The sequence below is a fragment of the Rhinolophus ferrumequinum genome, chromosome 21 (genome assembly GCF_004115265.2).
Source record: "Rhinolophus ferrumequinum isolate MPI-CBG mRhiFer1 chromosome 21, mRhiFer1_v1.p, whole genome shotgun sequence".
Taxonomy (NCBI): Eukaryota; Metazoa; Chordata; class Mammalia; order Chiroptera; family Rhinolophidae; genus Rhinolophus; species Rhinolophus ferrumequinum.
The window spans coordinates 20808509-20836508 of NC_046304.1; the positions used below are offsets into that span (position 1 = coordinate 20808509).

Here is a 28000-nt window from a genome sequence, read left to right on the forward strand (position 1 = left end):
CCGGCGTCGGCGGCCGCGGCGGGGGACGGTGTGAGAGCGGTAAGATGGCGGCAGCGGCGGTGGTGGAGTTCCAGAGAGCCCAGTCTTTACTGAGCACCGACCGGGAGGCCTCCATCGACATCCTCCATTCCATCGGTAAAGGTTGTCGCGCCCCCTCCCCGGCTCTGCTGGCCCAGCTCGGCCTGTGTCGGTCAGCGGCGGCGGAGCGGGGCCGGGTTAGCCGGCTCCGGTGCTGCTGACTCACTGTGTGTGTGAGGGGGGCCGGGTCGGGGGCACAGGCCGCCCGGAGCTCCCTGGAGCCCCTTGGGTCCCACCCAGGTGGGAAGCCCCGAGGCACCCCCGGCGTCCACTCGCCAGCTGCTGACTCACGGTGGGCTCAGCGTGGGGTGGGACAGTGGGCCGAGCCGGGCCCCCCAGCACTCCCGAGCCTTGTCTGCCGCCCTGGCCGGTGCGAGCTGGCCCGGGACGGGGAGCAGTGCCGGCTGGCGTGCTTGTTGTGAACTGGTCTGAGAACCTCAGTTGACTGGCTTTGGAGAAACCCGTTCTGGACAGGCATTTCCCGCCGTTGTTATCGGCACAGCCTGCTCTGGGTGGGAGAGCGAGCTCTTGCTTTTCTCTTGGAGTTTCCTTCCGTGGGACGCCGGGAGCTGCTATTTCTCCTAAGTCCCACAGTGGAAGGCTCCACTAAAGAGGGGGCCTCTCTCTGGATGTGGGAAATACCGAGGGGACATACACCTCAGATTGGCACTTGGTTTGAGGAGGTGGCCTAGACGTTCCTTTGCCCTCGTGTAGGGTGTAAGAGCGAGATGTTGGGGTGGGACCGCCCGGCTAGAGGAGGTGACTAATCGCTCTAGTCTCCCCTGTAAAGGTTGGAAGTGAGTCCCGGAGTTAGTTGTCAGCCGCGGAGTTCAGGGAACTTTTTGGGAACGACTCGCTGCACACTGCTGGGAAAATTAAAGAAAAATTTAACACTGTAGTATGCCTTTCTTACTTTATACTTTGCACACGACAGGAAAGATGAAATGGGAGCCCCAGCCAGTCTCTTCCGACAGCTTTCTACTGAGATTTAAGTGTGAACAGAAATACATTTATGATGACAGAAGGCTTTTAATGTTCAATCATAAAGGGGCATGAGCTAGTACTTTACTGCACATGTAGTAATGCGATCTTTTTAATTGGATCAACAAGTAGCATGAAAATGCACGAGTATGTTGGACCTCCAGGATTTTGGCTGTTGTGTTGACTTACTAGTCTTGGATTTTGGTAGTCCTGACTTGCATGGAGGAAGGACAATTGACAAGATCTTGATGTCCTTATCTTTGGGGGCAATAGAAAAAGAGAGGAGGTGGACGTTAAGATGCATCTGTGAACTGGATGGTATTGGCAAATAAAGGGTGTTTCATTTTGAAGTTCTGATCTGTAAGTCAGTTACAATTACAGAACTAAAGTCATCTCAATTACTGTTACATGTTTATATTCTGTGAATACACACTAACGTTTAGAACGACTGTGAGAAGCATGTATTTTATTTTTTTTCATGCCTGGTGCCTGACATTATAAAATGGGAATTATGGTAAACATAATTAGAGTATTTCTTGCTTGCCCGCTATACCAAGAGTTCCCTGAAAGCATCCCTGTTAGAGCAAGCTTGAGTCATGATGGTTGACAGCCCTACTTTTTCCGGACTCCATTATGGAGTATCAAAGTCTAGGTTTTTGTCAAGTCATGATGCTTTGTAAGAGAAGTGATAACTAGTGATGATCACTAAAATCACCATTACGGATTTAAGAGGCTATTCAGTGTGCCAGTGATAGAATAGTTATTAACACTTGAAAGTGGGACAGGTAGCACAGTTATTTTAACAGGTCCTGAGTCCATTATAAAGCAGCAGTCTCTTCTAAGGATCATATGGGAGCTTTGATAGGGTTATTTTTCTTGAATGGCTTCATAGAATTGCTTATCCCTAATACACCCATTAGCTGAGGCTTTCCACAGGCCTGAAGTTTATTGAAAAGCTTTTGACTTTATAGTCATTAGTAACTTCGTCATTTGATTTTAGTGTGTGGCAGCTAAATGCACAGGTATGTTTAATATTTTCACATTACAGTGCTCAGCCTGGGGCTTACCACCACAGGTATGAAGAACTTGTTTGAATTTTGCTTTCATGAAATGACTGCAACAGAAACCTCAGTGTATGTGGGTAAGGGAAATTTTAATTGATAGGATACAAAGGCACATTTAAAATCAAGGAGGAGAATCTATGATTTATATGGGTCATGTCCTAGATGATCAGTTTACTTTTTTAAGCTTTCTAGAATTTGTGTTTTGGTAACTGAGTTTGTAATTGCTCTTGTGAAGGTGAAATTTCCTTCAGGCTTCATTTTTTGTCAGAACTTTCAGAAGTTTGCATTTTCCTCTCCCAGTGAAGCGTGACATTCAGGAGAATGATGAGGAGGCCGTGCAGGTCAAAGAGCAGAGCATTCTGGAGCTGGGGTCTCTCCTGGCGAAGACTGGACAAGCTGCAGGTAAGTGCTACAGATGGATTGCTTTCTCTTTTACCTGAAGTGCTGGGTGAAGTTTCAGTGTTTTGTTGGAGTGAAGGAGCATAGGAATGCATCCATTCTCATGGAGAATGCATAATGCATCTCCATAACGCACCGACAGTTCCCTTGTACTGCCAATTTGTTGAACTTCAGTTTTTTAGCAGGAAGTTAAATGGCCTTTAAACTCAGTTCTTTCATGGAAGAGTTTTGTTCTGCAGGTGCAGGGAAATTTTGTTTCTGTTGGATGTAGTGATCTGTGATTTGTTTCTGGTTTAAATTTTTACTGCGTTCCCTTACGTACAGGCAGCAGCAGTCTTCAGTGATTTCATTGAGCAGTTCTGATATTTTAAAAGTGGATAGTGACTTTATGCTCCTGGAGTGAAAATGAGTAGGGATTTTGCATCTAAGTAAGTGACTTGCTGTTTTTTATTTCAGACACAAAATGAGTCAGACAGTAAATGGGAAGAGCCTTCCCAAGATTTCTCTATTGGTCACTAGGAATTTATGTATGTCATTGTCCAAACATTCTAGTAGATGTAATTGAACCATTGACTTCCCAGGCTCCAGATGGTGGTGGGTGTGTCCTTGGAATGAGAGTGTCCTGTTGACCAGGAAGGGCCTTTGATCAGTGGAAATAGTATTTAGAGAGAAGCTTGCTAAACTTAAAACGGAAGATTTTTTTTTTGTCAGCCTTAAAGTGAACTTACAGTTTATCTGATTAAAATAGATTAAGGTCTGCTAAATGACCTCCTGAATTACTTTCCCCTAAATTATGTTGTTATCGAAGAGAATGATAGGTGTAAGCTAGCAAAACTTCTTGAGCTCGAGAACTAAGGTCTTTGCCAATTAAGGATGACTAACTTATTAATTATTAGGCTCAATCACTAGAAAGTTGAGTAAAGATACATGAAATTGTATGGGTCTTGTATTTTTTTTAAAGTGTTTAAAATATCTATAATAAGAACAGTTTTTCAGTTACTGTTACCTATGAACTAGTTACTGTTTTAAACACAAACATAGTTTAGCATATTGAACACTTGAAACAACTCCATAAGTTAGATACTATTATCCATTTACACCTGAGGAAACTGAGCACAGAAAAGTTGACTGTTTTATCCAGGGTCACTGAGCTAGTGCATGAGAAAGCCAGGGTTTGAACCCAGGTAGTCCCACTTCAGAGCTCATGGCCTCATGGTATAATGGTTATTACTTTGCATAGTTATCTACTTAGGGATATCAGTGGTGAGTGGTGTTTTTACATTTTAGGCTGACTTCCTGCCTATGTAACATATTTATGAATTCCTTTTTCCTGTCAGTAACTGTGAGTTTGGGGGTTAGAAAATAGTTTTGATAATTAGTCCACACAAATTATAATTAATAAGGTAATTTTCTTGAAAGAGTTAGAAAGCCAGGTGAAGTGATTTAAGATTTTTCTGTTGAAATATCCAGAGGTCTTTTTTCCTCCCCTAGCATGGGCTAATTAGAAACAGCATGTAGTATAGTCAATACTTCAGAAAATTTATCCAAAAATGTTACTGTTTTGCTTGAAGTTCCTTTTTCTTGCTTTACTCTTTCCTTATTCCTTGCCCTCACTTCCTTGCGATTCCTACCTAAGCACTTTAGAAGTATACTGCTAACCCTTTTGGAATTGAACAGGTGAATCTTAAGGACTTTTAAAAACTTGTTTGCTAAGGAAGAGTTTGATGAGTGTAAGTACATACAGTAGAAACCCTACAGAAGTCTTGGGGCCTATATTCATTTACTTTACTGAGCTATTAATAATTGATAGGTTTGTATTGTTCCCTTTGATTTGGGGTTTTCTGAGAACAGAAGTTATGTCTGTTCCATTAATCTTCAATTTTTATGCATTCACTATATGGCTAATATTGTGCTAAGTACTCTACTTAAAAAGTTAAAGATATCAGCTCGTTTTTAAACTAGATTGCTTTAGAAAGCCTGAATAAAGTTTCACTTAAGTTTAAAAATAAAAAAAGTTTAAGACAGGGTCCCAGACTGACAGCAGTCATTTGGGAATTAGTGATTAAGACAAGTCTGGTGCATCGTAGTGATTGAAAGTCGTGCTGCGCGTCATCAGATGTGATGTCTTCGTTCAGGGTCTGCAGGAGCATAGCCTGAGACTCCTGAAAGGGTTATGTTTAGAGCTCTGAGAGGCTCTAAAAAGGAAGTTCTGGCCATATAATTGCAAATAACCTCAGTAAAAATAGGAGGAAGACGTCAGTATGATTCTGTGGTAATTAAAAAAATGAATCCAGTATGTAGGAAAATGGAGAGAAACAGAATATAACCAAGAATGAATAAGAAATAGAAGACTAAAATGAAAAATGAACTGAGTCTTTTGGCAACGAAGAGGTCATTTGTTTCTTTGTTAGGGTGAGAAGAGTAACACACTCAGTTCTTGGAGAAAATACTGTAATGCTAGTAGGTGCTAGAGAGAAGGCAGACTGCTTAGCTCATGTTTCACGTCTGCCTTTTCCAGGAAGGAAAATAATTTTCAAAAAGAAAAAGATAGAAATAACATCAGAAAGAGAGAATTAAAGCCAAGGCAGGTGACAGAAGAGAGAGCAGATAGTCTCTTTAAATAAGTTCAAGTCTCCAGCCTCTGACAATTTCTGCCTTTTAATACCAAAAGAATAGTTCCAGCAGATATATTTATAGAGACTCTGTTATTATTCTGAGAAAAATCATGGAGGGTGGAGAGGTATAAGGAAACTGAGGATGGGCAAACATTGTTCCACTTTTTAAAAAGGTATTGAAAACAATAAATTCTAGACACTATACACTGGTAATCATCAGTAAAATTCTGGGACAGATTATTTGGTAAGTAGGTTTTAATCACTTAAAACAGTAGGTTAATTAAGGAAATATCATTCCAGACTCACCTTGGTTCTCTTTGGTTAGCCTTATCAGACGAGTAGATAGATAACCTGTTTCCACGAAAATAGACCTAGCCGGACAGTCAGCTCTAATGCGTCTCCTGGAGCAAAAATTAATGTAAGACCCGGTCTTATTTTACTATAAGACCTATTTTACTATACTTACATTAATTTTTGCTCCAGAAGACGCATTAGAGCTGACTGTCCGGCTAGGTCTTAATTTTCAGGGAAACATGGTATGCAGGACTCCACAGACATTGGCTAGCCAGCTGTTTTTGTAAATAAAGTTTTGTTGGAACATAGCCACACCCATTTATTTACATATTACCTGACTGCTTTGCTCTACAGTGGCTGAGTTGAGTACCTGCCGCTGAGACCTTAGAGCCGAACTCAAAAATACCTACTGCCTGGCCCTTCACAGAAAAGGTTAACCAACCCCTGGGTCAGGGGAGTAATAATGACTACATAGCAGATATAAGCAGAGTATTTGAACATTTGCCATAATACTAATAACAGGTACAGTTTATGAATTTATGATGACGAATTGATCATTTGTCAACCTGAAGAGACGTCTCTAGCATCATGTCATAGGGATCTGTCCTTGTTCTGGTCAGCACCTGGCATTATGGCTAAAGCAGTTTCGGAAGGCGTGCTTATTGTTGTAGATGACTCAGTATAGTAGAGAATAGAATTAAGATGCAGAGTTATTGCCAAAACCAGTAAGGTTAAATTCATTGTGGTAAGTATAAAGTGATATACTTAACATATTTATCAAAACAAAGGAAGGTGGGGAAATTACCTGTCTCTGCAAAAAAGACCTTAATGGACTCAGTGTGAACAAAGAGTGCAATTAGAAAAGGGAAAACTTGCTGTTTTGTTCATGCGGTGTGGCCAGATCAAGAGAATTAAGCCCTGACTCTACTGGTTAGACCCTAGAACATTGTTTTTAGTTCTGGGTACCACAAGTGGTACGTTTGCAAACTAGAGTGTATTCAGAGGAGGGCAACTGAGGTAATAAGGAATTTGGAAACCATGACATTGGAGGAACAGTTGAAATAGCTAAAGATGTTTAGCTTGGAGAAAGGGAAAGTTGGGGAGACATAAATGAGAGTGATCTTCAAATCTCTGAAGCCATGCGGAACGAGAATATAGATTCATGTTTCAAAAAGAACAATTGAGCTTGACCAGTAGTGGAATAGTCTGCTTTTTGAAATTTCCGTCACTAGAAATTGTTTAGAATTGTTCAAGCATAGTACGACATGCTGTGGGAGAAGGGACACTGCACTAGACTCCTTTTAAAAAGCTATGATTATATAATATCATTGAAATTTGCATAAATGCAAAACGAATTTGAGGGGGAGAAATTATAGCCTGGAGTTGGCATGGAAAACTCAGTAGGACTTTAGCTGGACCTAAAAAGATATCTCAGATTTACATAGGTCCAGAAGATGGGAAGAAATCCCAGATGGGAACTCAGTGTGAGTGAGGCATGAAAGCATGAGTGTGTATAGTGTATGCAAGGGTGAATGGAGTGGTGAATGGGAAACAAACTCAGTGGGAATCAAAGGTCAGTACTGGGGCGTGTAGGGAAAGATGAACTTTTCCACTCTGTATAAAGTTCCTTCTGTACCTGACACAGTCCCATGCATCCTGTGACTTTTCAGGCAGATGAAGATTTCAGGGCCCTGAATTAGCATTCTCAGGAGGGTGAGGTTTGCTTGCCCTGAATTAGAGTTCTCAGGAGGGTGAGTCTACAATTGGAGAATATTAAAGAGGCAGTGGCACTAAAGGAATTTTAACCTACATTCCAAAAGTACTTATTTGTTTAGTGGAAATATTCTCTGATTTTTAGAAACTCTTGTTTCTAAAGATGCTCCCTTAGGGTTACTGTGTACTACCCTCTTTTCTGATATGAGGGGTAAAATGCGTCTGTGGTAGACACCTTTTTGGGTCATAGTTTAAGACTTAGGTTTTGCAGATTAATGAGGAATTTTAAAAGGGTGTAGTATAATTTTAAGGGAAGAACATCTTAACTTTCATGTGAAAAGTTTATTCAGAAGAATGCCAAGGAGGTGATATTACTAAAAAGCTAAAGTGGGGAGTACTTTGGGAGGGAAGAAAAAGGGAACCTGGCAGCAAAAATCTCTCGTCTTTTCAAGGAGAACTAAGGCAGACTTGAAAATTAAAAAGCAAACAAACAAAATCTTATAATCTGATCAAATTTGTTGGTTGTGGGGAAGTGATTTTGTCCAAGGTGGCAGAGGCATAGCATATTTTACATTCTAGAAAACTGCTCTCGGAGTATGAGTACTTTACTGTTTATCTTTCATTAAGGTGAGAGACATGAGCTTTTCCTGGGGCCCTCATAGTAATCCAGTGGCTGAATAGGTTATAAGATAGTACAGATTTGGTGTATGTTGTTAACTTATTTTTGCTACTCTTAACCTGCTAAGAATGCTTTTATTTTCTACTAAGTTTCATTTAGACTGATTCCAGTGACATCAGTACTAAGTGTATGATTCTTGGGTGATTTTTTAAATGGTATTTGTTCCAGTAATATTGATGTTTACATTTTCCTGTCTGAATTGCCTTCCATACAGAGCTTGGAGGACTCCTGAAGTATGTACGACCCTTCTTGAATTCCATCAGCAAGGCTAAAGCTGCTCGTCTTGTCCGATCGCTTCTCGATCTGTTTCTTGATATGGAAGCAGCTACCGGGCAGGAGGTAAGCTACTTTAATGACAGAAGGTAGACAATATGGAAAAAAAAAGTGTTTCAGTGAAAGAAATGCCTGCCTGCACTGTGGTACGAATGTGGAAGGGACAGCTGGGAAGACAGCTCAGGACTTATCATGTCAGTTTCTCTTTGTTACAGGGCATTTGATACTTTGGGTCTGTTCCATGCTTTGCTTTGTAAGTGGAGATTGTCAGTGGTCCCTGGAATCCTCATTACATCAGGGTCACAAACTGATTCTTGTCTTTGAGGTATTGTATTGCCACACCTTTGTAATGTTTTCTGTCTGTGGTACCTTTCAGTCTGTCACAAAGCTCCTATGAGCACTAATTAAATCTTGTGGCATCCCCTCTTGGCCTGTTTTGTACTGTGTACAGGCCTTTATTGAGGGGTGAGCATCCATCTGTTTGTGTCTCGTGTGCAGAAGTGACTCTGGTGTACCTGTATATGTCCTCTACAAGTTCAGAGCAGACCCTGAGCTGCGTTGAAGAGTGCCTCTTTGGAATCACTGAGCCTCTTCCAACCTTTTCAGTGGTCGCTGTATTTTCAGTGATAGCTGTGATTCAGGGGAAGGAGATACTACCAAAGTTAAAACTCATTTTGTAAAAAAGTGGGAGATTCAAGCAAGTTATATTGTGGTTGCTTGAATCTGTAGGAAGAATAAAGTTGTCTTTCCTATAGATAACATTGATGAGTACTGTTGAGTGCCTGCTGTGTGTTAGGTACTGTTACAAGTACTAGGGATACATTTGTAAAAACACACAGCCACCACTCTCATGAGGATTACATTTTAAAGAGGAAGGAAGGCAGTAAACAAATATATAAAATGTCAGATAGTATAAGGGCAAGGGTAGGAATTGCTGGTTGGTTATTTGTCTAATTGTTTGCGTGGCCTCTGGGTGTACAAGTAGGAGGTCTGAAAGGGCATAGCAGCATATTGAGTAAATAATGAGGAATTCAGAAACCTAGGACATAATGGATCCCACTTTGAAATCATATCATTTATAAAATCTGGTTTCTTGCCGTAGTGATTTTCTTTGAGATGTGGTTTAAACACCATAAACTAACATTATTTGTAGAAAATTCACTTGTAGAGAAGTCTTCAAAATTCTTTTGTTTCTGACAGCTGTCCCATGATAGTAGGTCAAAAATAATTATTTAGATGGCTGCCTTTTGAACAAACGCATTAGAATTATTTTTTTATGAATAATTTAAAAGAAAAAGTGATTTTTTCAAGAGGTGTTAGTCTTATCTAATCCTAACTTCCCCCTCCCTCCTTCTTCCCTCTCCCCCCAACTCCGGTTCAAGCCATTGTTTCTCAGTCTAGTTGTATAGGACACAGCTCCCTGGCCCATGCTGGTATTATGAGCTTTGCGCTCCCCCGGACTGGTCGTCCATGGCCACTCACAGCAGCTCACGGCAGCTCTGGCCAGCTGCCTGCCACTCACCTGTAGCCCATGGCAGCACACAGCAACCCAGCTCCAGGGAGAGCCGTTGTTCACAATCTTATCTGTAGAGGGCGCAGCTCACTGGCCCATGTGGGAATCGAACCAGCGACCTCCACGTTAGGAGCACTGCGCTCCACCTGAGTCACTGGGCGGGCCACAACTTTTGTATGTGCATGTGTGCTTTGTTCTCATGAAAAAGGGGCACCATCTTTTGTTTGAAATAGGGTGCCTTGGAATGGGCTGACCAAATAAATGTGAGTTTGAAACAGACTAATAAATGTTACTTGGAACTTTTTAGGCAGAAAAAGTAATTATCCAAGCTGCTCCTTTGTCTCTGGAATTTGTCCCTTCCAATAACAGAGCTGTCTCAGTGGGTAGAACTACATTTGTTTAATGATCAGTTCTCTTGCTTCTTTGTGGAAGTCTATCCAAATCATAGTTTAGTGCTCTCCTGTCACTCGCTGGCTGGTGGCCTTTACTGGCCTCCATCGTGTGGCTCTGTGTCCGGTTAGGTCCTCCCTTAACTGTGTGTATACATTGCTGCTGTTCATTGCTCGTAACATTTTTGTCAACTAGAACCCTTTCTTCCTTTTCCTCTGGTGAAAGGAAACTGAGGCATTAAGTCATTGTAGTGCTAAGTATAAGCTGGTCTTTTTTTTTGGATTATCAGTTTAGCTTTTTTTTTTTTGTGGGAAACTTTTTTTTTTTAATAATTGGGGATTATTGGGGAACAGTGTGTTTCTCCAGGGTCCTTCAGCTCCAAGTCCAGTTGCCGTTCTCAGTTTTCAGTTGCAGGGGGCACAGCCCACCACCCCATGCGGGAATTGAACCAGCAACCTTGCTGAGAGCTCGCGCTCTAACCAGCTGAGCCATCCGGTTGCCCCTCCGGAAGCTCAGGGGCAGCTCATTGTCTTCAATCTAGTTGTGGAGGGCGCAGCTCACTGGCCCATGTGGGAATCGAACTGGCAACCCTGTTGTTCAGAGCTCACGCTGTAACCAACTGTGCCATCTGGCCGCCCCCTACGTGTTATATTTCTGATTATTTTGTCTTATAGGACAATTACTTGAACATTTGTCTTATTTTCTTTAATATAATCCCATTCAGGTGAAGCCCTAAATACCTTGCAGTACCACATGCCTTTCCTGTTCCTACTGTGTTTCCCCGAAAATAAGACCGGGTCTTACATTAATTTTTGCTCCAAAAGACGCATTAGGGCTATGTTCAGGGGATGTCATCCTGAAAAAGCATGTTAGGGCTTATTTTCTGATTAGGTCTTATTTTCGGGGAAAGATGGTAATATCTTGTTTCAGTGTGCTTTGCTTTATTGTGCTCCACAGATGTGGTTTTTACACATTGAAGGCAAACCCTGCACTGTCAAAAAGATTACGACTCTCTTTATTGCTATACTCGCTTTATAGCAGTGGTCTGGAACCAGACCTGCCGTGTCTGAGGTCTGCCTGTACACGGCTATTCCTTACCCACCATACTATTCTCCCTCTACTTTATTTATAGCTATAATATTGGCCTTTTTTTGACTTAACTTTAAGCTGTTTTAGGCTTTCGGCATTTTTGTACATCTTGATTGCCCTCGGCCTGATCTTAATATGGCGTTTTTCTTCACCTGATTTCAAATCTTTATATCTCTCTTCTTCAAAGACTTTCCTTGATCACATTATCTAAAATACCCTGTCTCTGCTTTCCTTTTCCTCATATTGATTTTACTTATTAACATCTGTCTCCTCAGAATACAATTTCCATGAGGATAGCTACTTTGTCCTATTCTCTGCTGCATCCTCTGCAGTAATATTAGGCCCAGAAGCGCTACGTAACTAGTATTTGTTGAAGGAATATACAGATTATGCCTTCCCCATGGTAGATGCTCAGGAGATATTGTGTTGAATGAAGTCTTAAGTTTATTGCATTGAGGTCTAAGCATGTTGTTACTGCTTAGACAACAACTTAGGTTGTTACTGCATTTGTCTAGATAACTCAAGGTCTCTGACTTGGGGACATTGGTTGGCTGTAGTCTTCATCTTGGAAAATTCTTGGTTCTTTTACAATTATTTGATTGAGTGATGGGAAAGGACAGAGGAGCAAGTCATAGGTGGCTCACTGGCATACTGGCCTCTGGCAAAGTATGAAGTTTTAGGACACTGTTAAGAGAGCTAGGAGTTTTGTGTTGGGGAGTTTGGTACCAAGACTATGGGGGAGGGGACTTTCCTTGCCTTTTTCTATTTGGGGACTAACCATAAGTTCTTCAGCTTGTTATATTCCGAAAGCTGATGTGATTCAGGTTAGGATCAGGTCAGTTGCAGTACTAAGGTTTAGAGTGTAGAAAATGAAGGTAGTATGTGTGGGCCATGGGGGTGCATGGGGGAGTGAGGGTGGGGTGGTTGGCAAGGGGAGGGGAGTGGAGAATTGGGGTGAGGAGAGGAGAAAGAAGATGGAACCAGATCCTTGACAAATAGTGAACTGAATCATCAGAATTTACCTTACCTTCCAGAGATCTCTAGGCAGTTGCCTATGGGAAGCCATTTTTTGGTATCTTCTGTCTAACTGAAACACGGAAGCACATTTTAAGAAACTTTCTATTGAAAATCCGGTTATTGAAACAGTTATTTCAATGGGAAAAAGGAGTTTGTGCTACAGAAGTTCAGACTTAGAATAGTAGTTATTTTTTTCCCATAGGAATTTTAGTTAACAAAAAAAATGGTTAAAAGTAGTTAAGTATATTGATTGAAACTTAAATATCTAATTTTGACCACATCAAGCTTTTGTACTCAAGTAAGCGCTTCCTCCAGAAGCACAAGCATCTGTTCTTATACCCTTAGCAATGCTCGTCAGCATTAACAAAGCACAGAGCCTCTCGGGCAGAATCGCTGTGTAGCACGGGCAGTGGCCTTTAAAATGTTTCCTTAGAACTAAAGCACTGGTTTCACCAGGTACAGTCCTAGATAATGCAAATCATGTGCCCTGTAATTGATAACAGGATGCAGTTCATGTTGTAAAAAATCCGTGCTCTAGGAGAAATGTCTGTACTGATCTGAACTTACAAGGTTAGTTTGAGGTAGAGAGAACATTGCAGAGAGAGTCCAGTTCTGGTCCCAGAGCTGATACGTAACCCTGGGCAAGTCACTTAACATCTGGACTGTCAGGGAAATGGGGACAGGTGAGATGCTGGACAGGTGAAATTCAGTGTTTCTTTACTAGGAATATACATCAGAGTGGCCAAGCCCTATTCCAGACTGCTGAATCAGGAGCCTAGGCATTCATTTTTTAGTTGTCTGAAAAAGCTCTCTGGGTAAATTTGTGATGGTACGCTTTTCTTAGTGCCTCCCAAGGTGCATAGGACTACAGACTCTTGTATTTTTGTTGCTAAAATAGTCAGCAAAATATTTTGAGTTCCATTCATGTCGTGAAAGAGATCTTACTTTCAATTTGGTTTTTCAGAACATACACAAAACTCTGAAATTGTGATTGGCTTGCTTTTATTTTGATTTTTGTAGAATTTTTATGAGGTCAGTTATGTTTAGAGTTGGAGATTAAAGTAGCCAGCAGAGGGCTCCACTGAGTTGTAAAGGTTTCATTGAATCACTGTTGAATCCTCCAAACACCATGTAATGTCATCCATTTACATACTGAACTTGCATTTAGGATCGAAAGGCAGAAGGATTAAGTGTCAGTTTGGATTATGTCCCTTTATTTTTCTCTACTTACAACATCTCTTAAGAGAATTTTGGATTTCTATAAAAACCTGTTGAATTAGCAGTTAGTTCCCAAGAAAGCTCAGTTTCTTTTTATCTTAGGCTCTGACTGGGAATCTTAATACAAAAGTGATATAAGACCTGCAGTACTTAATGTGTACTTTGTCAAAGCTCATATGTCAAGGATACCTGATGGCAAGTAGACCATCTAGCACAGAACACTACTTTAAATCAGTTGTTTTGCACATGGCATCACTGCTTGGGTGGCAGGTAGAACTGGGGGTTCAGATTGCCTTTAAATCTTAAAGGCCCTTTTAAGTATTAGGTTAATTTTAATTTCTTTTTGCTCCCTTTAGTACAAGCTAAGTTTGCAGTATTGCACTTCTGAGAATCTGAACGGGAAGAGCTAGCTTGACAAGCAACTGTTAGGAACAAGGCATTTGTACTTGGGCTGAGAATTTCTCCCCTTTATTACTAGTGTATTCACATTAACATGGTACTGTTACTGTTTGCAACTAATCAGGGAGAAATTTCTGCATTAAAAATTTCTCAGCCATCATAGAAATCTACATTCCAGGGCTATGTATGTTGGAAATTCTGGGTCCCTTCTGGGAAGGTAGAAGAGGAATCTCTACAATGAAGTTCTTTTCCAAAGGAACACAATCTAAGCACAAAGATAATTTGTGTGTTAAAAACCTAGTTGGTTCTCCATTGTGATATAACCATTGCACATTGAGATACTGTGGATCAAAGCATGTTCCCTGAGACATTAAATAGAGCAGCATGGGTAATATGTAAGAAGGGAATGAAAGCTAGTCTCCAAAGCAAGATCTGGGAAGAATGAGGATATAATGTTGCATGCACTCTCTCTCCCTGTTGTAGGTCGAGTTGTGTTTAGAGTGCATCGAATGGGCCAAATCAGAGAAAAGAACTTTCTTACGCCAAGCTTTGGAGGTATGTACCTGCATTAATACTGATTTCAGGTCTCTAGGCATTAGACAGACTGAATGTAAGTATCGTCATCCTAACCGAAAGTATTTTCAGCCACTTTGTATTATCCAGACACCCAAAGAATACTGGTAGGAGTCCCACTCATGAGAATTGCTCTGGTGGAAGTTTTGAGACAGACCTGCTGACTTGAATCAAAGAAGAAGTGACAGGGTAAAGTTAACAGTCACTGGCCATCATAGGAGACAATACCATGGGCTAGATAACTTTTTTAGGCCGAATTTGGTGCTCTCATAAGGACTTGAATATTTAACAGTAACAGTTCTGTGACTGTTAATCTTTGATTTCTTTCTTTGGCTTTTTTCCCCCTTTTCATCAGTCAATGCCTTTTCTCTTTCCTAGGCAAGACTGGTGTCTTTGTACTTTGATACCAAGAGGTACCAGGAAGCATTGCATTTGGGTGAGTAAGCTGGGAGAAATTCATAAGTCATCCTAACTGGCTAGTGAATGTATTCTAGAACCTGACTACTCTTATTAGTTACGAAATAATAAATTATATTCTTCCTACTTCTACAAAGGATTTAAGATGGCTTATATTTACTGACTCTAATGGAAAAATGCCATTTGGAAGTTCTAAGAAACTAACTAGAATTAATCTTTTAAATTTAGAGAACAAAAGGGTTCAAATTGCAAGTGTTTTACTGTCTATCACATTTACTGTATCTCTTTATAATTATACTTAAAATCTGTTTTAAAGAAATTAAAGAAATTGAGTGCAAATATATATGGAAGTTGGAGTGGGCCAACTAAATTCTTTCTCCTATGTGGCCTTTAAACACCCTGAAATCTTATGCTTGCTGCTTTTTTGTTTTTAATTAATGGGTAGATCCTGGACTGTTTTTCCCAGATGGAAGAACATGGGTTTTATAATCTATTAAGTTGAAAAAAATTGCTAATATTCCATTTTTATCCTGCAAAAATGGCAATTTCATATTGTTCAAACGAATAGTAGCATTTAAAAAAATAAGTTTTATTGAGATACAATTCACAGACCATAAAGTTTACCCTTTTAAAGTGTACAGTTCAGTGGTTTTTAGCATGTTCACAAAGTTGTGCAGCCATCACCACTGTCTGATTTCTGAACAGTTTCATGACCCCAGAAAGTAACCTTATTATACCCATTAGTTATCACTTCCCATTAATCTCCACTCATCTTTTCTCTGCGCTTCCCCTCCCCTACCGCAAACCCCCCAGGCAGTCACTTATCTACTTTCTGCCTTTGTAGATTTGCCTGTTCTGGACATTTCATATAAATGGAATCGTATAATATATGGTCTCTTGTGATTGCCTTCTTTCACTTAGAATACTGTTTTCAAGGTTCATCCCTGTCATATCATATATCAATATTTCATTCCTTTTTATTGGTAAATAATATTCCGTTGTATGGCTATACCACATTTTATTTATCCATTCATTCAATGATAGCCATTTAGATTGTTTCCACTTTTTGGCTATCCTGAATACTTCTGTGAGCAGGTTTTATGTGGACATGTTTTTCTTTTGGAATGCCAAGGAGTGGAATTGCTGGGTGATAAGGTAATTCTCTTTAGTTTTAAGTAACTACCAAACTGATTTCCAAAGTGGTGGCACCATTTTTACCAGCAATGTGTGAGGGTTTCAGTGTCTCCACCCTCACCAACACTTGTTAATATAGTCTGTCTTTTTTTACTTTAGCCATCCTATTGGGCATGAAGTGGTATCTCATGGTTTTGATTTGCATTTCCCTAATGACTAATGATGTTAAGCATCTTTTCATGTACTTATTGGTCATTTGTATGTCTTTGGAGAAATGGCTGTTCAAATTCTTTGCTATTTTTTAATTGGGTTATTTGTCTTTTTACTGTTTATTCTGGATACAAATCCCTTACCAGATGTATGATTTGCAGATATTTTTTACCATCCTATGAGTTGTTTTTTTCAATTTCTTGATGGTGTCCTTTGAAGCACATTTTAATTTTCATTAAATCCAATACATCTATTTTCTTTTGTTGCTTATATTTTTGGTATCATACCTAAGAAATCATTGCCTAATCCAAGATCACAAAGATTTACGCCTATGTTTTATAGGTTTAGGTCTTGCATTTGGTCTTTAAGTTAATTTTTGTATATTATGCAAGTCTGAACTCTTTCCTTCTTCCACCAACCCTGGTGTTTCTTATGTAGTGTTGTGATTGCTGAACAGGAAGAGAGTGAGATCAAGTGCCTATCTGAACTGGATAACTAGTTACAGCATTTTCTGTGTGGATATTTCCCCTGTATTCCAATCTTAGAAGTAAGCTGATAGGACTCTTGGCCTCTTGGCTCTAATGTTGTCCTTAGAATGCAGAAAGCTTCAGAGAGATCCTAGTTTCTCTTTTGGAAGATAGCCCATTAGCAGAAAATTCAATTCTTGTAAATAGATAACCTCTTTTTGAGTTCAGGGAGGTTTCTTTATCCTGAGTGTTCTTCTAAGGGTGGAGAGGGAGATGTTACGGCATTAAGGTATTAAGATTATGAATAAGAAAAGGGTATATGCTTTTTCCTTCTCCAGGTTCTCAGCTGTTGCGGGAGTTGAAAAAGATGGATGACAAAGCCCTTTTGGTGGAAGTACAGCTTTTAGAAAGCAAAACATACCATGCCCTGAGCAACTTGCCGAAAGCCCGAGCTGCCTTAACCTCTGCTCGAACCACAGCAAATGCCATCTACTGCCCCCCTAAATTGCAGGCCACCTTGGATATGCAGTCAGGTAATACCTGTAGCTACTCATGGGATGTTTTCTTAAAACTTCTTATTTCACAGGTGGAAGGAATGGGGTTGGGGCTGGAAAATAAAATTGGCTTATTTGGCTTGAACTTCCTCAGAGAAACCAATCAGAAGGCTACCTCTCTAACTAGCTGCCCCCCTCCTATTAACTTGCTAATAAGTGCCTAAAATATAATAACAACATGCTTATCCTTGGTTGACCAGGCAACCTGATTTTTAGAGCCAAGACCCTAAAGAGGTCTCACTTAGGTTTAAAAAGCTCCCTTCATTTCCGTCTTAGTTGCTTTGCAGGATTGATTAACCCAAGTCTGTTGTTACTTGGAGATCTTTGTGAAGCATGTTGGACTTTTCCAAAAGGCCTCAGATTAGGGCCGAGGAAAGGCACCTCCCACCCTCCCATTTCAGCTTTCTGATGGAAAGTGTGAATGTTGGGGCTAGGAGGCATGGCCAGTAGAATACTTTTTATTACAGTCAGCAACTTTTATTAGTTGTAATTTATTATCGTAATTGAAGGAGCACTGGAATTGGATGCAGAAGACTGGTTTAAGCCCTGGTGGTGTTACCTCTCTGTAGTCTTTGTTTCCATGTCTATACAAGAGATAATACCTGCCCTACATGCCTTTCATGTATTATATCAAATGGCGTGTTTTGTCATTTGCAGGTTAAGAAGAGTAGAAACCGACTTTATACATATAGACCTTATATGGAAATTTTGGTTCTGCCAATTTCTAACTGTCTGACTTTGGGCAAGTTACTTACCGTATTTTGCCATATATAATGGGCTCTTTTTTGCCCAAACTTGTAAGGGAAAAATAAGGACGCATGTTATACACGGGTAGTACTAATTCCGTATCTATATAAATGTTTTTACTTCTTTTATTTATGCTTCTGGGTTAAAAGTGTAACTCTAGAAATCAATAACGATATCTGTATGCAAAATAATAACCCTGGAATATGATAATCAGTTTTGTTGAACTTACGATGAACTTGCAACGATGAAGAGTTCTTGGCCTTCTTTGGTGCGTAAATACCATAAATTTGTTACAGGTACATAAAATTTCTTGTCCCTTGTATTTGTTCTTGTGTCTTGTAATTATTTGTTACATAAAATTTCTTGTACTGTAATATGTTAAAAAATAAATGCTAGAATTCCTTTATAATACAAAGTTTGGTCCAAAAACGTGTGAGTATATTATACTATGGTAATTTAGCTTTAGCTTTATCTTTAGCTCGTCTGTAAAATGGTGATAATAATTATACCTCTTCATAGGATTATGATGGGGATTAAATGTGATGATGAATGTGAAGCTTTTATCACAGCACCTAGCTTTGACCAACTCTTGGCACTTTCTTTAAGCCCTTACTCTTTAGTTATGCCCTTCCTTCATGGTCAAGAGATGAATTTGCATCTGATTTCTCAGAGAAAATAGAGGCCATTTTTATGCGAACCCTCTTTACTTCTCCTCCTCCAGAATGTGTATCACTATCCATTTTTACCCCTTATCAAGAGTGATCCTTCTGCCTGTCCTTTTGGTCCATTCTAAGTCTGAAGTCAGTCTTTCTTCTCCACTTGGAGCTTCTTCTCAGTCTTTGAACTACACCAGCTAAAAAAAGCACAGCCTTTCTCCTTTTTAAGTTGCTATGTTCTCCTTTCCTCTCAAGCTTCTTGAAAAAATTGAAAGAGTACCTCTTTCTTGTCCCTCTTGACTCCTTGAAAGCAGTCAGTAAGGACCTTATAAGCTCTGGGTGGGGGGTGACCCTGTTGAACACTCCCGGCTTCTTGGACATTGCTGTCCTCTTGGTCTCCTCCCTTGACTAATCCTTGGTGACTCTTTGCTATTTCCTTTTCCTTCTGAGTGCCTCTTTTTTCTTTTCAGTCTCCATGTGGCCTCTTCTTTATACCCTTAGTTGTAGGGGTTCTGTTTAGCTAGTCTTCAGTTAAACAGAAGCCTTGAGGCTGATTGTTCTATAATGTATTTGTAATTTGGTGTGATCCTGGGATGTAGTAGGCCTAGCGTTTACCTAATCCGCCATCGTGGACTCCCTCCCTGACTGCCTTTTCTGTGTGTGTGTTCCTCGGTGTGGTTTGCTTAGTTCTTTTTGCTTCCTGTTTCCCTGTTTGCTGTCTAACCCCGTATTCTCCCATGGCTTTAGCTGCCACACAGCACTAATCTAGAGCTCCAGTAACTTCACCTTCTCCTAAATTCCAGATCCAGATTTTCAGCTGTGTAATGGACATACACACCTAAATGTCCCAGAGGTGTCTCAATCTCAACGTGTCAAAAAACAAAATTATTATCTAACCCCTCCTCCCTCAACCGTTGTTTTCTGCATTTCCTATTTTAGTTAATGGTATCATTACTGACTTAGTTGCTCAAGCTGATGTCTTTGGAGTAATTTGATTCCTTCCTCTCCTTTACCCCTCATATCCAATCAGTTGCCAGCTCAGGTTGAGTTTGTCTCCAAATCTGTCCTTCCTTTTCCATCTCTACAATCATTGCTTTAATTAATGCCTACACCACTGGAGTCTTTTACTGGTCTGACTGTCCCTAGTCACTTCCCAATCCATTTTCCTTACTGGTCCTAAAGTCATTTTTCTGAAATACATATAACTGATCACATAACTGATCATATAACTCCTATGTTTATAATTCTCCAATGGTTCCGCATTATCCCCAGGCTAAATTATACTTGAACATGATATTCAAAAGAAAGGCATCATTTCCTTTTCATCCTCATGTCTGGTTTTAATTCCTAGTCATCAAATGACTTCATGTGTTCCTGATTCTGGGTGTTTATATATTTTGTCATCTCTGCTTGGAAATTCCCTTTTTCATCTTGTCCCCTTGGCAAACTCCAGATCCAGCTCAAATGTCTTGTCTATAAACCCTCTTAGTTGCTTTCAGACTTCCCTATTAAAGGTATAGTATTGTGTACATATTATGGTACTAATCCCCTTGTTTCTGTTTTGGTGACCATCTTTCCCGCTGTGAGATTCTGAGCTCCATGAGGGCCTCATTCATATTTATTTTCTCTATAGTAGCTATATCAGCACTTGGCACGTGGTAGGCCCTTATTAGTATTTGTATTCAATGAGCGACAGTCTAGTTTTTCGTTTTTGTCTTTTTAAACAGTAAACCTCACGCCAACCATGAAGCTCATAGTTCTAATGTGGCTCCTATTTACTAATGTGTTTGGGAAAACAATATACCATATTTTGGTGTGTGTGTGGGGAGCTCATTTTACCATTTTTTTTTTTCCAACCTTATTTTGGGTCTCGTCTGTTCTCTACGTCTGGACTGGGAGGTATTGAAAAATGGAGATTTGTCTCATCTAGTTTAGCAGTGTTAATCGTTTATTGGGTATTCTTGAGGGAGCTTTCCTTGGCTGCAGAGAAGGGTGAGCTTCTCTAGTTATGAACAGTAGGAGGAGGCTCTGATTTGGGTAGGGTTAAAGTACTGGGGTATGGCACATACCACTCACTAAATGGTTATTAAGTCAGACGTTCCCAGTTAGCGTACCAGACACTGGTATGTGTCAGGTGGGTTAGGTGTGCTGAAACGTTGATCCCTTGGGGTCACGTGTAAACAGTCACATCCTTTCACTCCTTTCACAGTGTGCTGAATACTTTCTACGTGTACCTTGAGTGAAAAATGTTGAGAAGCCCTGTGATACACACATGGATGGTGCTGAGGTCTATAACCTCATAAGGGGCTGAGGCAGAGTTAGAACTGATTATACAGAATTGCAGAGCTTAGATGCCTCCCAAGCTAGAAAGAACTAATTTTCATGTTATCCCACGTGATAGCATAGGCTGGAAGTAATAGCAGGTTCAATTAAAGTTAGGCTCATTGCGAGCAACCCAACTTCTAAACAGTAGAGAATTGGTTAGATGAACTATGTATGGTATATCAGCCTAAGGAAATACTGCTTAACCGTGCGTTTAAGTTCATGGATTTGGCTTTATGTGAAATCTGTATACTGATTGCATCTAGGCAAAAGCACATCCGTAAATGACAAATATCTGAAATGAGAATATAAGAAGTTGGATTTTTTTCTTCCATGAAAGCTGCTTACTTGACATTATAAAAATGTCAAGCTTAGAAAAGCAGTTTTAAAGAAACGGTTAACGTTATTATAAGTCATTCAGGCAGTGCAGGGATGTTTGGGTCAACTTCCTGACCTGTGAAGGTTATGTAATGGAGGGTAAACATGGCCTTTTCTAGTGGCTCTAAAAGGTAGTAGGATTGCAGTAGGGGTGAGAAGCATGGAGAAAGATGTAGGTTTTAGGGGGTCTCCTTTGAGTTGGGTCTTAACTCATTGGGAATTTATATTGGCAAGATGACATTGAACTGGGAGGCCAAAGACCTGGGCTCTAGTCGCAGCTTTGCCACTAGCTGGCAGTGACTTTGGGCAGGTCCTTTTTCCTTTCCTGACCTCATCAATAAGTAGACGGGGTTGGGGTAGATTTCTGAGGCCCTTCCCATCTCTGATCTTGTACGGTTTTATGATTTCATATGGCTCTTACTCTTTTCAATGCCCAGGTATTATCCATGCAGCAGAGGAAAAAGACTGGAAAACCGCATACTCATATTTCTACGAGGCGTTTGAGGGGTACGACTCCATCGATAGCCCCAAGGCCATCACGTCTCTGAAGTACATGTTGCTCTGCAAAATCATGCTCAACACGTAAGTGCACATTAACTTTGGGATATGAGAACTCAAGTTCTTCAACTAAGTTTTTCTGCTTGGGCACGGAGTTTGGCCAGTTATAGAAGCAGCAGCAGCCGCCCCTGGGCTGGTTGGGGTAGACGGGGAGGTTCGAAGGTAATCCAGAGCACTTCTGCTTGCTAGCTTTCCAGAATCAGGGAGACGGATTTGAGAAGTCTCCTTTCCAGGCCCTCGGAGTGTTCTCCTCATCCTGCAATTATTCTGTCCAGAGGGTTGCTGAGCATAGGACAGAGGGACAGGACCAGCCAATTGGGCCACCCAGAATGGGGGTGAGTTAAGGAAGAGATTAGGAAGAGGTTTGAAAAAGGGGACAACAGCAAATATGACAGTTAGGTCTTTTTATAAAGAATAACACAGAATTTATCCAGTCTTTTGGGAATAAATGAGATATTCTCTGGGATTCTTTTTGGATCTTTGGGTTATGCAAGGGTTTTAATAAGATATATTCTATTGAGATTTAACTTACACTCACTCTGCCTGTTGGGTTTATTACTTTTGGTAGGTTCAGTGTGGCTTTCTTTTTAATGTTGGAGTTTTTCTACTCTTCAGTGCTGAGCTTTCTTCCAGAGTGTAGAAAGCCTGGCTTCTACACTGTGAGGGACATACGGATTTAGGGGTAGGGGCTGATTCTCAGTGGAATTCTGAGAAAAAAGTTTGCCTAAACCTGTACTTACAAGCATAATATCCTGGAGCAGTTGACCACGTGTGTTTTTTTCTCCAGCCCAGAAGATGTCCAGGCTTTGGTGAGCGGAAAGCTTGCACTTCGGTATGCTGGGAGGCAGGTAGGGAAAACCTCGACTGCAGTTCTGATCTCTGCTTGCCCTGAAGCCAGCATGTTGTCAGACATGGTGTTTGGTGAGACCAGTGCTCTTCAGGTCTCCGTTCCACATTTCATTATTTTCCTCCTCTTCTTTCCTGTAAGACCATTCAGTGTATTTCCTGCACTGTTAAATTCTTGTCCTGAAAAGTCAGTGTTTGGTACTCTTACAGACATCAGGTGGTTTGAGGGATTTACAGAATTGAATTGTAGCATTTGCATTGAGTTAGTTTGTATTTAGCTTTGACCAGAACATTTATCTACCATGAGCCTGACTTGCAAATTTGACATGTGCAGAATACGAAATCTTGGATTCTCCGAGTCTGAAGCCTGGTATGGTCAGGTGCACATGTGCTTTAGGGAGGGTTGGATTACTTGGTGCAGAAACTAGGTTTTTATGATTCACCTGAGTGCTTCTCATGATAATAGTGCCCTTGCACTCATGCCCTGAGTTTTGGATGTAGAGAAGAGCCTTTGATGGTCAGTAGCTCTTCTTGTGCTACCTTTCGTGCCCGAGTAGCTCTGAGTATGACCTGTGTAAGGATGACGTCTCAGATGTCTGCACCATCTCTATTTGTACTTTGCTTGAATATCACTACTAAGGTAACAGTAATCTTTGTAGATTCAAATGTGGTCGTTTGTAAACAATGGACACATTGGCTGTTTCACTATGTTTTTAGAGCAGGGGTGTCAAAACTGCAGCCCTTGGGCCAACTGCGGTCAGCAATCCATTGTTAATTGGCCCACAGCAAATTCCAAAAACATATTTAGTTTACTTAAATAAACCAGGTGAGGCAATAGTACTTCACCTCGCGTGAGTGGCCCGGCTGTTTGTGTATTTTACCGCACATGGCCCTTGGTGAAAACTGTTGAAAAAAGTTTTGGCACCCCTGCTTTAGAGGAATGGCCACAGCAGATGATTTCTTCCTTCTCTACAAATGGTTTTAATTGGCTTTTCATCAGAAAAGGTTTCAGATTAGCTCCTAGTTTTGACCAAAAGAATACTGTTATTACTGTCGTGAAAGACTTAACTACCCTGTCTAGAACTAGAGTTGAGATGGACTAAAAGAGGTCAAGTGTCCAGGACAAGGTCAGGTAACTAGTAATGGTGGAGCCAGACTTTGAACTTGGGTTATCTGGCTCTAAGTTCCAGGTTTTTCTCAATATGACACTTTCCATAGGATAGCTGTTAGAGACAAACTACACTAATGATTAGCTTTGCATCATTTTTAAAGTCTGTTGTGTAAGACACACCATCCTTATTTAAGTATTTAGGCTGGTACAAGAAGAGCTCCTTCTGGTTCTTTGTACCTTGATGACAGCTTTCAAGCAGGAGTCAGGCCGTTCTAGAAAGATGAATGTTGTAGATTTCTTGCTGATTGGAGACTCGATAGCTTGGCCAAATGCCTTTTATAACTAGGTTAGAAGTTGCCCTCAACCACTGATTGTACTTTCATCACTCTGGAGTTTAACGTTCAGTGTAATATGTAGAATGTTGATGCCTCAGCCCTAATAAAAGTACACCTTGGTATGAGCCCTGTACAAACCTAGCAGAATGATAAAGCCCAGGTATAAGGTCTGTGGGCAGGAAGGAGCCTGGGGGGTGTGGGGACAGTGAGTCTTGGAGGAGGAGGAAGAAATCACAGTTCTTTGGTCATTTCCCTTTTTGCTTCTCATCTTTGGAGAATTCTGTCAGGGTCCATTTTTTTGAAAACTCCGTTGCCTAGTATTTTTTTTTTTTAAAAGATTTTATTGGGGAAGGGGAACAGGACTTTATTGGGGAACAGTGTGTACTTCCAGGACTTTTTTCAAAGTCAAGTTGTTGTCCTTTCAGTCTTAGTTGTGGAGGGCGCAGCTCAGCTCCAGGTCCAGTTGCCGTTGCTAGTTGCAGGGGGCACAGCCCACCATTCCTTGAGGGAGTCAAGGAGTTGAACTGGCAACCTTGTGGTCGAGAGCCCACTGGCCCATGCGGGAATCAAACCGGCAGCCTTCGGAGTTAGGAGCATGGAGCTCTAACCGCCTGAGCCACCGGGCTGGCCCATAGTATTTTTAATTCACTTCAGATTTCAAAGGGCAAGTGAATAGCACACAGTAGTATTCTTTTAGCTTTTCTTCCCAAGCCTCTGAAGAACAGTGGCGGGGCAGATTTTCCCTTGTAGCCAGAAGTTGTTGGGACGTAGCATACTGCTTACGAGACTTGTTTGGTGGCATGTGGATGTGCAAAATAGGTCATTTTCACCCTTTTTCTCTTCATTCTTAGACGGAAGCATTAAAATGTGTGGCCCAGGCTAGCAAGAACAGATCACTGGCAGATTTTGAAAAGGTAAGCATGATATTGGGTTGGTAGGGAACAGGTGGAGGAGAGGGGCATTTATGTACTTTTTTCAAAAAACAACAACTTATTTTTAAATAATTACAGTTTCACAAGAAGTTGCAAAGATAGTACAGAATGATCTCATGTACCATTCACCAATTTTCCCCACTGGGAAATAGTGCAATGTCAGAACCAGGAAATAGTTAAAGCACTTTTGTACAATGAAATTTGTTGTTGTGATACCTCATTTACATACAGTACTCTTGCTGTGTCAAAAAGTTCTTTCTGTCGTCCTTTTTTCACTTTGATTTTCTGCAGCAAACCTGTTACCTGCATTTTACAGTTGAAGGAGCTGGGATTCAAAGAGGATAACTAATGTCACACAGCAAATGTGTGTCAGGGTTTAAGTCCAGGCCTAGTGTTTGTTCCACACAGCACAGTCTTAGCTACTCCTTCAGCTCCTGACATGCCAGGTCTGCTTCTCTCCTTTGGGACGACAGAGGTCTTGATGTGTGCATCTGCACTGCAAGGCGCTTCCTCAGGATGACGTCCTAGGCTTGTTTTGCCTCCTGTGCGTTTTACTCAGTGTTTGTGAAAGTTTGAAAAGGGAGAAAAACTTGTGTAAGCAGTAGAGTGAGACATGTTTTCTTTTCTGATTCTTTCTCCCCTTAATCTGAGTATAATGGCCAACTTACTAAAAACAAATCTAGATTCTGGAAGAAAAGCTTAGTGTGGACAGAGAATAGACCGTGTGGCTCTGACTGTCCCCGAGATTCATCTTCCTGGGGTTTCTTTTCAATTTCAGTGCCTTAGTTGGTATGATTTCTTTGCTTCCCTTAATACTTTATAGCACAGCTGACATGAAGCTGAGAGCTATACTCTGCTCGTGTTCTTTGTAAAACTCCAAGAGCCAGCTGTGCAATTCAGCGTTTAACCTCAGAATCTTTTTTTTTCTCCCATGGAGATCCTACTTGTTCTGGGGAATACATGTTGAGAACTGCTTGTGTAGTTACAAGCTTGAACTGTCAACATGAAGCTTTTGGGTGGAAAACTGTTGCCAAGGTGGCTCCATCTTTTAGTTCTTGATGTTCCTTTTCTCCTACCTTCTGTCATGGCTGTTCTCCCCAAACCCTCTAGAACAACAGTCAACCATGTAGTTACAAGGGCCAGCAGACTACTTAGGAAGCTAGGAGTAGTGTGACTTTCAGGTGCGTCTCTGCCAATCTCTGCGACTGGCTTTTTTGGCAGGCTCTGACAGATTACCGGGCAGAGCTCCGGGATGACCCAATCATCAACACACACTTGGCTAAGTTGTATGATAACTTACTGGAACAGAATCTGATCCGAGTCATTGAGCCTTTTTCCCGAGTACAGGTAAGAACTCTCCTGGGGACTCGAGCTCTTCTCTGGCAGGAGGGGGTTTCTGGCGAGGTGTCTTCACTGCAGCCCCTGCCTTCCCACACGCATCCACAATAGGAACTCGCTGCCAGGGCTGTGCTTGGTGGACAAGAAGCCACCAAGAGCTTGATTGAGATTTTCTTGACAAGGGAGCGAGAGTCGAGGAGAGAGGTGCCGTAGGGTAGAGGCTGGTGAGAGTCCCCTACTTGTATTCAGCACAGTCTCCTTGCTTTTGTAGTCGCCGCCCTCACTGCCCATGTGGTAAATGTGTTCTCTTCTGGGTGTGTGGGACAGGGATGTGTTTATTGTCTGTAGTGATGAAGGCAGATGGACAGAGCACAAGACACCTAAGCGTGGCCAAAGACAGTCTGGCCATAGAGACAGCCAGCAGGATTTCAAGAGCTACAGCAGTCCCTACCCCGTCTCCCCATATTAGAGGCAAAGCAAAGCTTTCAAGTGTTGGTGTCTCTCTCTATTTCCTTTTAGATCGAACACATATCTAGCCTCATCAAACTCTCCAAGGTAAGGAGCCCTGAGCTTGTCTGGGTAGGGATGAGGGAAGGGGTGTATGGAGGGGCTGGCGTTTACACCCAGTGCACCCGTTGGAAACCTCTCCAGCTTTTTAGTGGGGAATGGGGGCCACGGGCTCGAAGCTGGAGTTGCATTGTTGCTGTTTTGTTTTCAGTCCATTTGGCCCGAGACCCTTTTACACAAGGCTTTCATGTCAGTGTGATCTCTGCCTAGTGGATACCAGTCCTTTTAATCATGTGCTTTGATTTTAGGCCGATGTGGAAAGGAAATTATCACAGATGATTCTTGACAAGAAGTTTCATGGTGAGTAACAGTCACACAGGCAAGGGGACTAGTGGTGGCGATGAAATGGTTGAAGAGACATCATGCTCTTGTTATCTTGCAAGAAGATAATTCCATTTGTGTCCTTGGTGGTTCCCTGGGATCCTTGGCCCTTGTGTCCCTGGGATGAGAGTGTGTGATAACATGAAATGGAATAGGGGTACATGTGTTTCTCCTCCTTTCTGGAGAAGGTGAGGCGACTGGGGCGTGGGTTGCTTCTCAGACGCTTGTGTGTCTAATCCCTTCTTTATGTGGGTTGCCCTTGTGTCTCCTGCAGGGATCTTGGACCAGGGGGAGGGTGTCTTGATTATTTTCGATGAACCCCCAGTAGATAAAACTTACGAAGCTGCTCTGGAAACGATTCAGAACATGAGTAAAGTAGTGGATTCTCTCTACAACAAGGCCAAGAAACTGACATAGGTGAGTGCTGGCTGCAGGGCTCGGCCCAGGCGGCACCGGCTTCTGCCTGTCGGGATGGAAAGCATCGTGGTGGCCTCCCAGCTTCCCCATTGACACTGCTCTGTCTTCTCTTACAGAGTTGGATGTGTAGCGGTCCTTTGGAGAGTATGTGTGGCGGGAGAGTGAAACCTTTGGGGAAAATGCTAGGAGATTCTTTTTTCTTTTTGTTCTACTTTTCGCTCGGAAAGTTTTTAAATCCTCATTTGGTGCATCTGTATTCCAGCCGATAGGTGTGCCAGTTTTCATGTAATCTTTACTGGCCCAACTTGGGAGTGGGGACATTGCTTAAAAAAAAAAGAAAAAGAAAAAAAAAGGTTATTCTAAATAAAAGGAACAAGGCTTACACTACCTAAAGC

General features: G+C 41.3%; 1 protein-coding gene across 1 annotated transcript; it reads left to right on the plus strand.

Annotated features, from left to right (window-relative positions):
- On the plus strand, positions 1-27992 carry PSMD11 (proteasome 26S subunit, non-ATPase 11). The gene is made up of 14 exons (XM_033089772.1): positions 1-135; positions 2424-2525; positions 8038-8162; positions 14206-14277; positions 14674-14731; positions 16862-17056; positions 21618-21762; positions 22526-22586; positions 24882-24944; positions 26184-26309; positions 26820-26855; positions 27116-27167; positions 27463-27605; positions 27722-27992. The coding sequence occupies exons 1-13, from the start codon at positions 45-47 to the stop codon at positions 27603-27605; spliced, it is 1269 nt and encodes a 422-aa protein (XP_032945663.1). The 5' UTR covers positions 1-44; the 3' UTR covers positions 27722-27992.
- Positions 27993-28000: the final 8 nt, after the last annotated feature.